The sequence below is a fragment of the Nestor notabilis genome, unplaced genomic scaffold, assembly GCF_000696875.1.
Source record: "Nestor notabilis isolate BGI_N333 unplaced genomic scaffold, ASM69687v1 scaffold5729, whole genome shotgun sequence".
NCBI classification, from domain to species: Eukaryota; Metazoa; Chordata; class Aves; order Psittaciformes; family Psittacidae; genus Nestor; species Nestor notabilis.
The window spans coordinates 4,192-17,901 of NW_009944016.1; the positions used below are offsets into that span (position 1 = coordinate 4,192).

A 13,710-nucleotide genomic window follows, 5' to 3' on the forward strand; every position below is an offset into this window, starting at 1 on the left:
ACCTGAGTACTACTGTATGTAAAATGCATGCTAGTATGTCCTTTATGGAGTAGTAAGGGATCTGAGAAATTGAAAGTGAGTACTGGAAATAGCCTTAATTACTTATGATAGCCTTTTGCTCACTTTGCCCTTGTTTACACTTTGAGTATTAAGTCTGTAAGTGCATTAGTGCATTGGCAAGAGAAAGATAATGACCAGCTTGCTGTCTGGAATTTCTCTATTGTGGTAGCCTGGTCACTTTCCTGTATCTTCAGACTTTTAAAAAACACCCATACTTCCATGTTGTTCCAAGCCAACTTCATTATCTGTTGTCACCATCTCATCTGATCCCATTGCTGCCATCTGTTGCTTCACACATTTGTTTCAGCTGTTTACTCTGCTTCCCTTTCTGAAATCTTAGCTTGCCTCATGTATAAAAACAGTTCATTGATGGTAGTGGAGTGAACTGATGGTTCGCTTCTCCCTGTCAGCAGTGTTCCTAGAAAGCTAATGCTTCTTCTGTGACAGTCCTCTGCATAATCACTGCCTTCATCTTGGTTTTGCTAGTGAAATACCCCTGAGAATTCACAGCGAGACCTGCCTGATACTGAAACATAAGTCTGAGCCATTTTGCGTTCCCCTGCTCTGGGTCTGTTTCTTTCTTGCGTTTGAACCCAGCACCTGAAACCATAGTGGCCTTGATATGATCACTTGCTTTGGAGGATTTCCTTAAAAGGAACTTATGTCAGATAGACTTCTAGATTCTAGGTCACCATTGAAAGTACGTAATTTGAAAGAAAACAAGAGGAAAAACTTAAAGCAAGAAAATCTGGACTGTCTGGAATCCTCCAAGATGCATACTAATCCTTGACAACTCCATCTCTGCTCGTAGATCTCCAATGCCTGCCCTTGGCCTCCTCCCTTCTGCTTCATGCACCACTTGCTTACAATAAGACTCTCAATCACCTATAGGATTCTTAACTATGCTTGGATAATATGTAGCATTAGATGTCTGAATCCTCTTTTGGATTGCATTCAATTTTATAATTGCACAGCGGTTCTCTGGATGGTCTTTGTCTTTCCTTTTTCAGTCTGCAAGAATTTTTAAAGAACCAGTAGGTAGAAGCAAATGAATTAAACCGACTTTTCCCAGATGTCAAGAGTATTACTGAACTATGTTTTTTTTTTTTTGTTGTTGTTGTTTTTGTTTTGTTTGGTTTTTTTTTTTTCTCCTCCAGGGTTTTATCTGTGGCTTTTCAATAGCTACAGGAGCAGCTGCAAGACTGCTTTCAGGATATGACAGTTATGGAAATATTTGTGGGCAGAAAAATGTAAAGGTGGAGGGAATAGTCAACAGTGGTCTGGACCTCACACACAAGAAGTGAGTATGGGATTCCAGTTGCTTCATTCTGTAAACCAGGAAAGGCAAAACCTGTCTTCCTTTGAGAGTGGTTTTCAATAAACTGGGAAAAGGGATATGCTAACTCATTACTACTTGTCTTTCTCCACTCCTGTCAGCTAGAGAACAACCAGCTTTGGAACAACCAGCAATACTACTTGGAGAGTATATGTTGACAGATGTGCAATAAAAGTACAGCTAAGACATTGAGGGAATTTCGCTTTCTTAGCATCCACTTTATATAGGAGACAGTGGCCTGTAGAATCTTTTTTGAGTTTTAGGTATTCTCAGGTTTGGGAATAAGCCTTTGCTACCTATGTAGAAATGGTTCACTTTTGATGTTGTGTACTCAGTTTTTGTCATCGAGTTTAGGGGGAGATGGGATAACTGACACATTAAAATGAGAGTTTAAACTGTAAGCAAAATATATATAAGTGGCTTGTGGAGAAAATGCACAAAACTTTTAAGCAGCACAGAGCTCTTATTTAGCAATGTCATGTTAAAACACATACAGGTCAGAGCCAGCACAGGTATTTCTTATCTATTGTGCAGAAAAACATCATGCTGCACTGGAGCTGAGTAACAAGAATTCTGGACTGATGGATTGAAAACCTGCAAATGTCTGTTGGGGTCTGTCTGCCATTCGGTACTCTGAGTGCATCTACATAACCTGTGTGACTTTGTGAAGTAAAGTAGTCTTAGAACAGTGGTATTAATTGTCAAAAAAAGTGTTTCTTTCATTGTTGATTATTTCAAAGATCTAAAAAAAATCTTTGATTGCTGACTCTGATAGCCTTTTACTTCACATTTCACTTCCAAATTAGCAGAAAATCCATTATTTGCATGAACTATTTTTGGAGAATGCGTTTCTAAGAGTTACTATAATAAAGGTTATTTTGAGTTGCTATAATAAGGGTTTCTAAATATCTGATTTAAGATTTAATGTGGGTAGGTAACAGGTGTATTACCAGAAGAATTTGCTTTAAATAAAATAGCTTGAAAATTTTAAGAGATTTCTTCTGTCAAAAGAATAATTTCTTAATCTAATCACAGCTTGCAAGAGGATAGTTTTTCTACCTTTTTATATAAATATTTTACCACTTTCTAAAATCAGGTGGATTGAGTACAAAATTGTCATTCCTGTGTTGTGAAAGAAAGAAAAAACTTTAAAATTTTAAACTTATGTTTAGAAAGAAATGGTGTTTGAGGTGTGAAGGTGGAGAAACTCAGATGCCTTATTGAGGTGTAACAGTTCATAGTGTCTCCTACATGTGACAGAAATCAAGCCATCATAAGGAGAAACATCTATCACTGCTAAGTGATTTCCTCTTGTAAAGATAAGATCAAAAGACAGCAAATAAAAATAGAGACTGTTTTAAACACAGTTAATAGAGCCTGTTGTTTGTCAAAGTCTTAAGGTTCTAAAGGATAACTTTTTTTAATAAAGGTATTGTGGCTTAAGGCATGACCTAAGCAAATGAATAAATACAGCCATATGGGATATCATCATCTCTATTTGGTTGAGAGTGAGAAAAAACTTTCTGCCATCGCAGATTATTATATAACCGTTCACAGTGAAGTGCCTGGTACAGTCCAGGGTGCCCGCTTTGGAAGAGGGCAGTTCTCATGCGAGGGATCCTTCCCACTCTCACACCCTGTAGTTTTTTAATTTGCTTGGCAATTTTTCAGCAAAAACTATTTGTTTTGCATCTGTCTCTAGCAGATGGAGTTCCTGCAGTGTCTGAGGTCCAGTTCATGGGAGTAATTAATGCTATTCTGTAGAAGTATTTTTGAGGCAGATTGTAAAAATAAACTCTTTTTCTTGCCTCTGCATTTCAGTTTGTGTAGAGAAAGAAAGGCCTTTAAGATCTACATGTTCTGGAAACATGAAGTTATTCTCATTTCATTCTGCTTGCAGGGTAATTTTGTCTTCATTTCCAAGGCAGAAAAGCTAAATCATCTGTAAAAATAACATTTTCTTCCTTGTAAATGACAGCAACCCATAGGCACTGTAATGAAGAAGTGAAGTGGATGTGGTCTGTGTGGATATGGAAATCTGGGTGGCAAGAGTGAAGAGCAGAGTCCTCATACGAATTTCATTTGATCCATGTCCATCAGTTATGCTGAAACCAGCAAGAAGAAATGTTGCAAAGGAGGATTTTACAGCCTGCTCTCAGGCACCTTTTTATTTTTACAAAGAAAACTCGGTGCAGCTTTAGTTGGCTGTGCTCTGGAGTGAGACATAGGATTATAGTCTAACTCTGGCACTGAATTCTCATTAAGCCTATTTACTTCAAATAAGCTTCTTTTTTCAAGCTCTGGCAGTACTAAAGGGGTTAAAAATGACCTTTTCTTTGCAAATAGATGTTGACTGTGGCAGCCAAATATAAGTCCCTGAAATGCAAGTTCAGGCTGAGTTTTTGATCACCAATACATGTCTGCTTGGACAGAATTCAGTTTGTGCTGTTCACTCAAGTGTGAGAAGATGTGCATGTGCTATAGGGAAGCGTTAAGGTGGAATTCCATCTTAATAAATGCCTTTGACTCAGGAGGATTTGTGGGGTATAGGTTGTGGCAAAATCCAAGAAGAGTTTGCAGCATACATACAAAGAATTTGAGTGAAACTCTATATGCCCTACCCATAATTTGTTTAAAGTGGGTGTGATCACTTAATTTACTTCTCCATTATTGTGATACGATGCTTGTAGATCACAGCAAAGCTTATTCTGTAAAGTACTTGTTTGCTTATAAAGAGATGCCTTAAGAGCTGGCAGAAAATCAATGACACTGGCAAATGTAAGTGCACAAAATACTTGAAGGTGAGATAGGCTTGTTCATATGATTTGCCACAGTGCTTCCAGAATCAAGGGGTAGTGTACAAAATGATGGTGCTTTGTCTTCCTGTTTTTGCAAGGGAAAAGGAGACTGCTGTATTTCTCATGGGCATGAGCAGGTAATAGGATGTTTGTCAAGTAAGCTACTAATCAGAAGCCAAAATTCTTGATTTTATTTATTTAAAAACAAAAACAACAACCTTTGGTCATTTTGAAGTTACTGTTCCTGTATTTCAGAGGTTCTTTTAACAAACTTTGGTTTTGAAAAAAGTGAATTTTTAAGATCGGAGAGCTACAGAACCATAGAATGTTTCAGATTCAAAGGCACATTTAAAGATTATCTAGTCCAACCCCTGCTCCCATGGACAGGAACATCTTCAGCTAGACCAGGTTGCTTAAGGCCCTGTCCAGCCTGGCTTTGAACATGCCAGGGATGGGGCATCCACAGCTTCCCTGGACAGCTTGGTCTAGGGTTTCACCACCCTCATAGTAAAGAATTTATTCCTTGTATCTATTCTAAAGTGATCATCCCCCTGTGCTGGGCACTGGTGAGGCCACACCTCGAATCCTATCCTCAGTTCTTGGCCCCTCACTACAATAGAGACATTGAGGTACTGGAGCGGGTCGCAAGAAGGGCAACAAAGCCAGTGAAAGGCATAGAGAACTGGTCCTTTTGAGGGCAGCTCAGGGAACTGGGATTGTTTTGTTTGGAGAAGAGAAGGCTCAGGGGGGACCTTATCGCTTTCCCAACTACCTGAAAGGAGGTTGTAGTGAGGTGGGCGTCAAATTCTTCTCCTAGGTAACAAATGGTAGCATGAGAGGAAATGGCCTCAAGTTGTGCCTTGGGAGGGTTTAGATTGAGTAGAGGGTTTAGAGCAAAGTAGAGGTGAAGAATTCACCTCCCTCAACTTACTGGTCACACTTCTTGTGATGCAGCCCAGCATATGGTTGGCTTTATGGGCTGTGAAAGCACACTGCTGGATCATTTCCAGGTTTTCATCCACCAGTACCCCCAAGATCATCTCTGACGAGGGATCTTCTCTGCAGAAGGATCCTCTCTGGTACATCATAAACATGTGTAAAGATGATTCCTAGGTTGTAAATCTGATATACTGAATTTCCTATAGCAAACAATTTTTCATTGCAGTGTGGAAACATGTCGAACAATATGATTACTTTATTTACTTCAGTCTTTGTATTGCTCATCCAAGTTACTTTGTTGTCAACAAATTAGTCTATTGTTAATTCTAAATAACTGAAATTGCATCACAAAGCATGGAAGTACATTCTTCTAGTGGGAAACAAAACCTGTTTTATGGAGACACAGTATAGAATTTTCTGCAGTAAAGTCACTTACTTTGAGTGAGTAAGCTTTATAAACAGAAACCAAAAAACCATTTCCACTGTAATACTCGTGTCTAGCATTTTGATTCTTGTTTTAGCTGCTAGAAATTATTTTAATTCTGTCTTCCCAGGCCATGGACTGAAGCTGCGGATTTGTTAGCTTGGAGTTTGCTTTGCAGCTTCCTTATTGCTGTCAGGCCTGTCTTTGAACCGTGTAATGCAGTGTTTGAATTGCATGTGTTTGTTTAAGGGTATGCCAATACAGTGCGATTCTGGCAAAACTTCGTATCGCACTTCAGTTGCACTGTATTCCTAACTTTCTAGCCTTGATTTAAAATCGTAGTGTTTGTTTTACAAAATATTCTAAGTTCTTCTGGCCATTAAAGTTATAGCTTGGCCTTTGAGTTTGAATTGCAGTAGAGGTGGGCTGGATTCTAGCTTGTTATTGGTGACATTCCTGACTTGTTTTTTTAAGTTAATATGTGTTAAGGGATGTTTGGAGAAGCCTTCTGACCAGCCACTAGAGCCCAGCCTGATACATTCTGGGACCCAGTGTCTCTGCCTGGGCTTGAGGGATGTGGATGGACAGACACATGGGACACTGATACGGCTGGTTACTAACCACGGCAACTGACAAAGCACTGCCTTCAGCAGCACCTGCAATACTTGCAAGCACAGCCAGCCATGTCCCCTCCTCCTTGTGGGCTGGCAGAGACAAGGTCACTAGTGGATGCACACACATGATGCACACACTCTCCAGGCTCACAAGCGCACCTACATTTATGGATCCCCCATGAACCTGTGTAGCCCCTCTGCTCCCCCGGACCCTTGCCTGAATCTCAGGCTCCCTTACCCACCTCAGTGGATCCTCCTCCCTCCTTGACAGCTGGTCCAGCTTGGTGCTTGCAAACACTCATCCCACAGACATCCCAATATACTAGTACAGACCCTCTCCCCACTTGACACCTCTGCCTGGACCCAGAGCCTCTTGCTCGCCAGCTAGTACATCTTGGAGTTTGCTGATGAGTTACACATGCATACACCGCTTCGGGGAAGGTGTGGATGCTCAGCCCCTGCCCACAGCCAGCACCACAGGGGAAGGGTGGGAGCCGCACCCCCGGCCAACAGCCAGCACCACATCGGCTGTGACCCATTGTCCTGCTCCAGCCACCTATGCTGAGCCCTTTGGCTCTGTAGCTGTTTTTTGGGGACACACATTGCTAGCTCCCTAGTGGCTGGTGGCCAAGACTGCTCCCTGCCCCAGTCACTGGCAGTGAGACCCTATTCACTTTGGTAGCAGACAGCACAGGTGTGGGACACCCAAACCCCTGGTCTGACTCCAATTGCTGGCACCAAATCCATTATGCTGGTCCTCTGGTAGCTGGCGCTTAGTGTTTGCGGTACTTGCAGCACCTATGCACATGGGCGAGTGACTGGAATTACACAGAGTTAAGAAAGGGTTTAGTAAAAAGATAGGGCAGACCAATAGACAGAGCAACATCGGCTTACACACAACTGTCCCCTTTTCCACCCCTTTCTGTCTGCCCCATCCCCTTTGTTTCTCTATGAATCCTGTCCCATGCACATTCCCTCAGCAGCTGGCACAGTCCCACTGGTTCCTTTTGCTTCTTTCATCCTTGGGTTTGCATCCTTATCAGTTGCAAAGTCCTTGCGTGGAGTATCTTGATAGCCCATCAATTACTGCGATGGACTGGGTTTGTTTCTGGTTATTTTTTATTAGCACTCAATGGCCAAGTTTTATGTTTTCAAGAGGTGTGTCCCTCCTCTTTATCATCACAATTTGGCAAGGTGCTTAACGAGATAATCTTACTCAAAGGTAAGAATTCTCACACTCCATATATTCTTGCCAATTAATTCTACTGACCAAGTTTGTTCCCATCACAACCTCCCTTACTACATGTCAGTGAGGTTTGATTCTGTAGGTTCTTACTTGTTTAGATATAGCTCCTTTGACCAGGTACCCTCAAAGGAGCAGATGCTGTCCTTCCATGTACCCTTACAGTATGGAATAGCAGCTACAGGAACTTGCCCTCATGAAGAGGAAGCTGTAACAGGAGTGTCTAGTTAATACAAGTATTATATTTCTTGGTATCAACTCAGGAGGATTTTCCTTGAAATAAAGGAAAACTGTGGAATTAGTGGCTTATTGCTCACATTCAGTTACTTTGGCTGTGTCTGTGCACAGAAGTTTTCATATTTGCATTTGCTTCCTTAGATTTTTATAATCTATGGAGTCCTAAGATATGTAGTGTGTATTAAGTAAAAAAAACCCAGAAGTAGCACTGGATAGCTTTCATAGAGGTGTGGACAAGGAAAAAAAAATGTTTTAGGAATGAAAGTAGTCTATTACCACATTGCATTTGATAAGATGAAATAGGATTTGATGGACTTTCAAGAAGTAAGACTGTACTATGTACTAATAATTCTTGTTCCAGTGAATTGGGTAATAGAAGAGTCTTTCTCTGTGGGAAAGTTAGACAGCAATTAGCGTATAGACTGAAAGTGTTCAGGCAGGACCTAAATGCATTCTGGGAACAGAAGGGATTTTTACTCATTACCGAATGAATTCCCATTGTCTGGACTGCAAGAATAGAAATGGCATTTTATGTGGTGGTTTAGTGTTTTTTCCTATAATGACGTTAGATAATATGAGAAAAGTATTTCAGTGCATAGTGTATCACCGTATTTGTAAGAATTTGAAAAACTTGTTCAGTTTCAGAATAGAAGAACATTCTGCATCTGTTTTATACCATGAATGAACAATACTGTAATGTTAGCATTTGTGATAAAATGTGTATAGCCAGAAGAAGATGTTAGCTAGGAAGCTATAATACCTACTTCATGCACTGGGTTTTTAAATGGCAGTGCCTCATCATGGAAAGTTAACAAATAGAATCTCTTTAAAATACTGCACATGAGCATTACATAGGTCTACTTGAAATATCTGAACAATTTTTATTTCAAAATAAATATCAAAGTAGTTTGCTCAGCCATATGGTCCAGTAGTGTGGAAAATCAATCTAAACAAAAAAGCTGTTCTTAATTACTGGTGAAATGTGTATTCATTAAAATAGCCGTGAACTTTGTTCTTTTTGCAGTGTGAATATAACCTTATGGGGTTTGTTGAGTCTTTTTGGAAAAAGTTGGAAATCTTGAAGTCAAGTTCAAGGTTGGAGTGGAGCTTTGTTTGTGAGTGTTTGGACTCATATCTGTGAAGACCCATGGGAAGTGCTGTTGGTTTTATGAACAGCACCATTTGATTGGACTTGAATCTGGTAGAGTTAAACATCCCTTCTGTGTGATCCAGAGGCATATAAATATTCATATATTTGAGGTGCATATGCAGAGTATGTGAATTCTTTTTACCCACACAATTATGACATCAAATTTCCTGTGTTTCTGGCTAGACTGGAGGTTAGTCTTGGCTGAATCCTTTAGCTTGAAATGAAATCGATTTTGTTTGGTGTAATTGTTAATTAAAATGGAATTTACTTTTTTTTCTTCCCTAGGTATGTGTTCTTCTTGGATCCATGCAACATTGATCTAGTACACCAGAAGATCAAGTCTCTTGCTTTGTGTGTATCAGCTTGTCCAAGGAAAGAACTAAAAAATCTGGCCGATATTCAGAAATTTGCAGAAACTAATGGTATGCAAAAAGCATGTTTGTTTTTGTTCATGTATGAGATACTGTCAGAGTATCTTTAAAGAAAGACTGGTGCATTAGCTGAACTAGAAATATGAATTAAGAAATATCAACAGAAATAATGTGATATTGTTATTAAGCTAGAACTTTAAGTCTTACAGTATAAATATGCTTCTGTTCTGTCATGTCTTGGGCAGTTTTGAAAACTCATTGTTAAAACAATGTGTAACAAGACTTTGATGAGTTGTCTCACTATACAGTATCTTCTCAACAGCTACTGAAGTGTTCTGACATTGCTGCTTAACAGTAATGCTGTTGAAATGCCCTCGTATATGGGGTAAGTGAGCAATGCTGATACTGAACGGCGCTTGTTGCACAGAGTATGGCTGTGTATACGAAAATATTCCTGTTTTCATTCAGGGCTACAGTGCAGTTTCTGGGGTTTGTTTTGTTTTCTTACACTTTTTTAAAGAAGTATAAAGGAAACTAATGTTATTAACAAATAAGATATTATATCTTATCTTCCCCGGACCAGTAGTTTTTCTCTGTGGTAGTAATACTGGTATTACTAGCTCAATTTATATTTTAACACTGTATAAAATAAAATGCATGAGAGTTAACCAACTTTTGGACATTCCAAAAGAAAGTAAAGGTAAAAACTTAATTTGAGGAAATTTCAGGGGTTTTCACCTATTTGAGAGTGTTTTGTCCTAAGCTTGCCTCCTTAATCTTTTAAAATGCTGTGGTAGGATTTCATTGCAAGATAGTTACCTGATGATGAGTCAGTCTGGGTGACCAAGTTCAAAGCAGTGAAACTGATTACTTTTCATAGAAGGAAATGAAATGTTGATTTCTGTTCTGGTACAGATTATGTGAGTACTTCTTGTTTGAAAGCAGAGCGAGTTGAAGTGGCCATATGATACTGTTAGTGCCACTGGTTCTTCCGCTGCATTGTGTCCTCACACCTGGGTGCCTGATAGCCTGAATCAGGGAGCTGAACTATCGTGTGGCATCACGGCATGTGTGGAGCTGCACAGACAGCTGTGCTGGCACAGTGCAGTGGGTGGTCTGGGAATGGGAGCTTCCTCGCATGATCCGCGTGCTGTTGTCAAATACAAGCCCGCAGTGAAACTGGCCAATATCTACAGTTTGTCTCTTTATCCCTTACCTGAGCATGCTGTGTTTTTCTTAACTAATGAGACCAGTTATTTGTAGGTGTGAAGTCAAGGTCATTAGCAGTGAAGTTTCTTAAGTACAGCTGGAAATAATGAAATGCAGTCATGCCTTGTTTTCCCACAAACATTGTTTCTGTATTTTAAGTCAAATCTCTTACTGTGCCTGAAATATGTGCACTATAACCATCTTCTATAGTATACCATATGCACTGTTCTTAAAGCATGCCCTCTGATTATCTGTTGTATCTGTATCTTCCTGTGTTTTAAGATACAGGATATATAATTTTTTTTATTATATCACAGTTAATTGTTTCAGTTTACAGAAGCTTGGTCAAAAGTATGAAACCAGGTGTTAAAGCAATCAGAATTGTTGATGAATTCAATTCCTAATTTTTATTATATGATGTTTGGCTTATCAAAACCAGGTTCTAAACTATATTGAACTCTGCCTTTGTAGATAAACTCTATGTAAGACTGGAATCACACAGTTCAGAGAAATATTGTCATCATGGCTGTATTGCTGCTATGCAGGTTCCAAAAAGTGATGATTTACGGCAAAGGAACAGCTTAAGTATTGATCATTTTAAATATTGCATATGTATAGTAAAAGTTCAAGCATGATTTAGTCTTGCAACAGTGCAACAACTGTGCTTTAGCACCAAATCTATAGTACTCAGTAAACAGAATCATTTTTCTGAGAGCTGCTTTGTAACTATGATAACGGGTTTAAATTAATTAATACTAGGATTATGTTTGGCAGTCTGTTTCAACCAACTATAGACTCCACTGTAAAAAGGATAATGAAGAAATCGGAGGACTTTGAACATGACTGCGCAGAGTTTAATTGCAATTTCAGTGTCTGTGATGATATCTAGTTGGAATTCAGAGATCAGCTGTCAAGTTCAGAAGAAGGAAGAGAGCAAGACATATGTATTTGTTTTCTTGTGGTAATGCTGCATTTTCCCAGTCTTGCAGCTTCTAACACAGCAAGAAAAACACCTTAGTATTTAAAATACATGGGTAGAGAATGCAGTCAAGTCTTAATTTTGCCGTGCTGAGCCTTTCTGAAAACTTTAACCTTTCCTGCAGCCTGAAAATAGCAGTTGTGCTGGAGCTACGCTCTGTGCATGTGCATTTGAAGAGTTAGCCATTTTCACCTGGCTCACATGTTATACCTGAAATCACCTTACTTGTCCATGCATCTTGAAATTCTGTAGTAAATTACTGTTTAAGAACCCTTCCATCCCAAAGAAATCATCTGGTTTGCCTCATCCTGTCAAGAGGTGGTATGGTACATTCAAATAATGTTTTTTTGGTGTTTGGGTTTGTTTGTTTTTTTTTCTTTTAATCTAAACATCTTTATCAAAAAATGTAACATAATAAAATATACTGCCATATCCTTATATTGATTAATGATTTTTATCAATACCAAATATGGTCTCCCAGCTAGCTTAGTATTTATGGTATATTTTCCAAAGTGGGACAGGCACTTGATTGCCTCTATACCACATTTCAGAACTGCGAGCCCCTAAGGTTCAGAGTAATTATGGCAGAGCTCTTACTTATTGTGCAGTACAGCTTGTATTTTTCTGTAAGCAAGATTATAAATAAGCATTTAGGGCAGAGAAAATGCTTGCTTGAGGCATGAAGATCATTTCATGACAAAGCATCCTTTTGGCTTCCTGAATCAGTAATGATGTACTTGCTATTCCGCTGTAAATTGGGGAAGGGAGCTGATTTGGTGAATAACACAGCTGACATTTCAGGACAGTAGCTTCACTGCCACCCCCACACACCTCTTGCTCTCCCACAGTCAGGTCCTGCATTTGCAGAACCTTCCTGTCCAAAAAGGAGGAGAAGTCCATCCCTCACAAAGCCTGGCTGGTTTTAAGAATGCGTTTTAGTGTGCCCCTTTAACCTATTAACTGGCACCCAGAAGGCTGGAAACCAAGTTGTAACTTTTAACAAAAGGAGGAAAAAAGGAAGGAAAAAGCTGTGCAGTTGACCACTCAGATCTCCAGCCTGTGCAAAAGTGCAAGTTCTAAAATACAGGAATGTTCTGGCAACTTCTGGAAGAAGGAGCATACAGGAGCAGTGTTGGCTGAGGTCTTGTTCTAATGCTGTTCTCACACAGCCATGCTGATACTTAGGTTTGTATAGTTATGGATTAGACACAACTGAGAACGTTGTATAGTGTGAACTGGCTGTGGCTGGTCTCCCCGGGATTTTCTTATGCAGCAGAACATCTCAGGCAGGAAGTACTTGTGATTCAATGTTTTTGTTGGTCTTGGCAGTTAAAGAAATGTGTAATTTGACTAATGTGAACTGAAAGCTGCTTTTTCCAGAAATCTGACTGATGCTTCAAAATTTAATGTCCGTGACATATTGTGGTGCTGTTTTCAAGGACTTGCAAAAGCATTTAGAAATATCCTTGAAGATATAATTCGTATATGACTGCGCCAAATTAATAACAAAATGTCATTACTAAAAAGAAACACTAAATAAGTGGCCATAACTTCTGTCATGTTTAATACAGTGATAACTATAGTGAGTGGTCATTGTGGGAACTAATACTCCTATCTGTTGTGTAAGTGACTGGATACAGATTTAGAAACCTAAAATGAATTTTGTATTTTACAACATGTTGGCAGGCCTCTCAGTTGTCAGAATTCTGTAGCTGGGCCAGGCTATTTGAGGTCCGGGTGGACTTAGAGCCAGAGGTAAAGCTACATCAAGTCTGCTACAGAGTCTCTGACCTGAAAGAAATCAATAAAGGAAATCAGGCTGGCTGAGTCAGAGCAGGTCATCTCTGGGAGCTGTGGGAAGGAACCATGGGAAAGCAAAAAGGATTTTTCTTTTGCCTGAAGATAATGACTTCTTCATGTGTAGTAATCAGAGTACGTCTTTGCAGTTACTCTTGGTACTCGCCTTAGAAATAGCAGTTACATCAGTTCCTGCCAGCTTCTGTCATTTTTCTTATGCGCTCATTCCCCCTACATACTTTGTGTTTAATGAAGGTGTGTTGGTTAAAACTTACACCTTTGCTTGTGACTTTCCTTATGGTGAATGAGTTTCTGTGCCACTAGTTCTTTTGGCACCTGGGTTTGTTAATTTTGAGTGTCATTTTTTGAATGGCTGGAATAGAAGTGTACTATAACTGGTTTTGAGATACGGAGTCACCATTGTTACTCTGCCTTGTTACCAGAATTGCCTGTCAGGGTCTTGTGTTGGAAGAGGATCCTGTAGTCAGAATGAAATCGTTTTTACAACTGAAATTGGCTGCATGTGGAGTCCTCCAGTTATATTGTGTTGTAT

The 13,710-nt window shown here is 39.5% G+C and overlaps 1 protein-coding gene across 1 annotated transcript in view; it reads left to right on the forward strand.

Annotated features, from left to right (window-relative positions):
• The window catches only part of SLC44A1 (solute carrier family 44 (choline transporter), member 1), a gene marked incomplete at its 5' end in the record, with an annotated part of 46,206 nt that overhangs the window by 1,335 nt on the left and 31,161 nt on the right, over nucleotides 1-13,710 (forward strand). Inside the window, 2 exons of the mRNA XM_010022224.1 lie at nucleotides 1,218-1,360; nucleotides 9,087-9,223. Coding sequence (XP_010020526.1) covers nucleotides 1,218-1,360; nucleotides 9,087-9,223 — 280 coding nt within the window. The remainder of the gene's footprint in view (nucleotides 1-1,217; nucleotides 1,361-9,086; nucleotides 9,224-13,710) is intronic.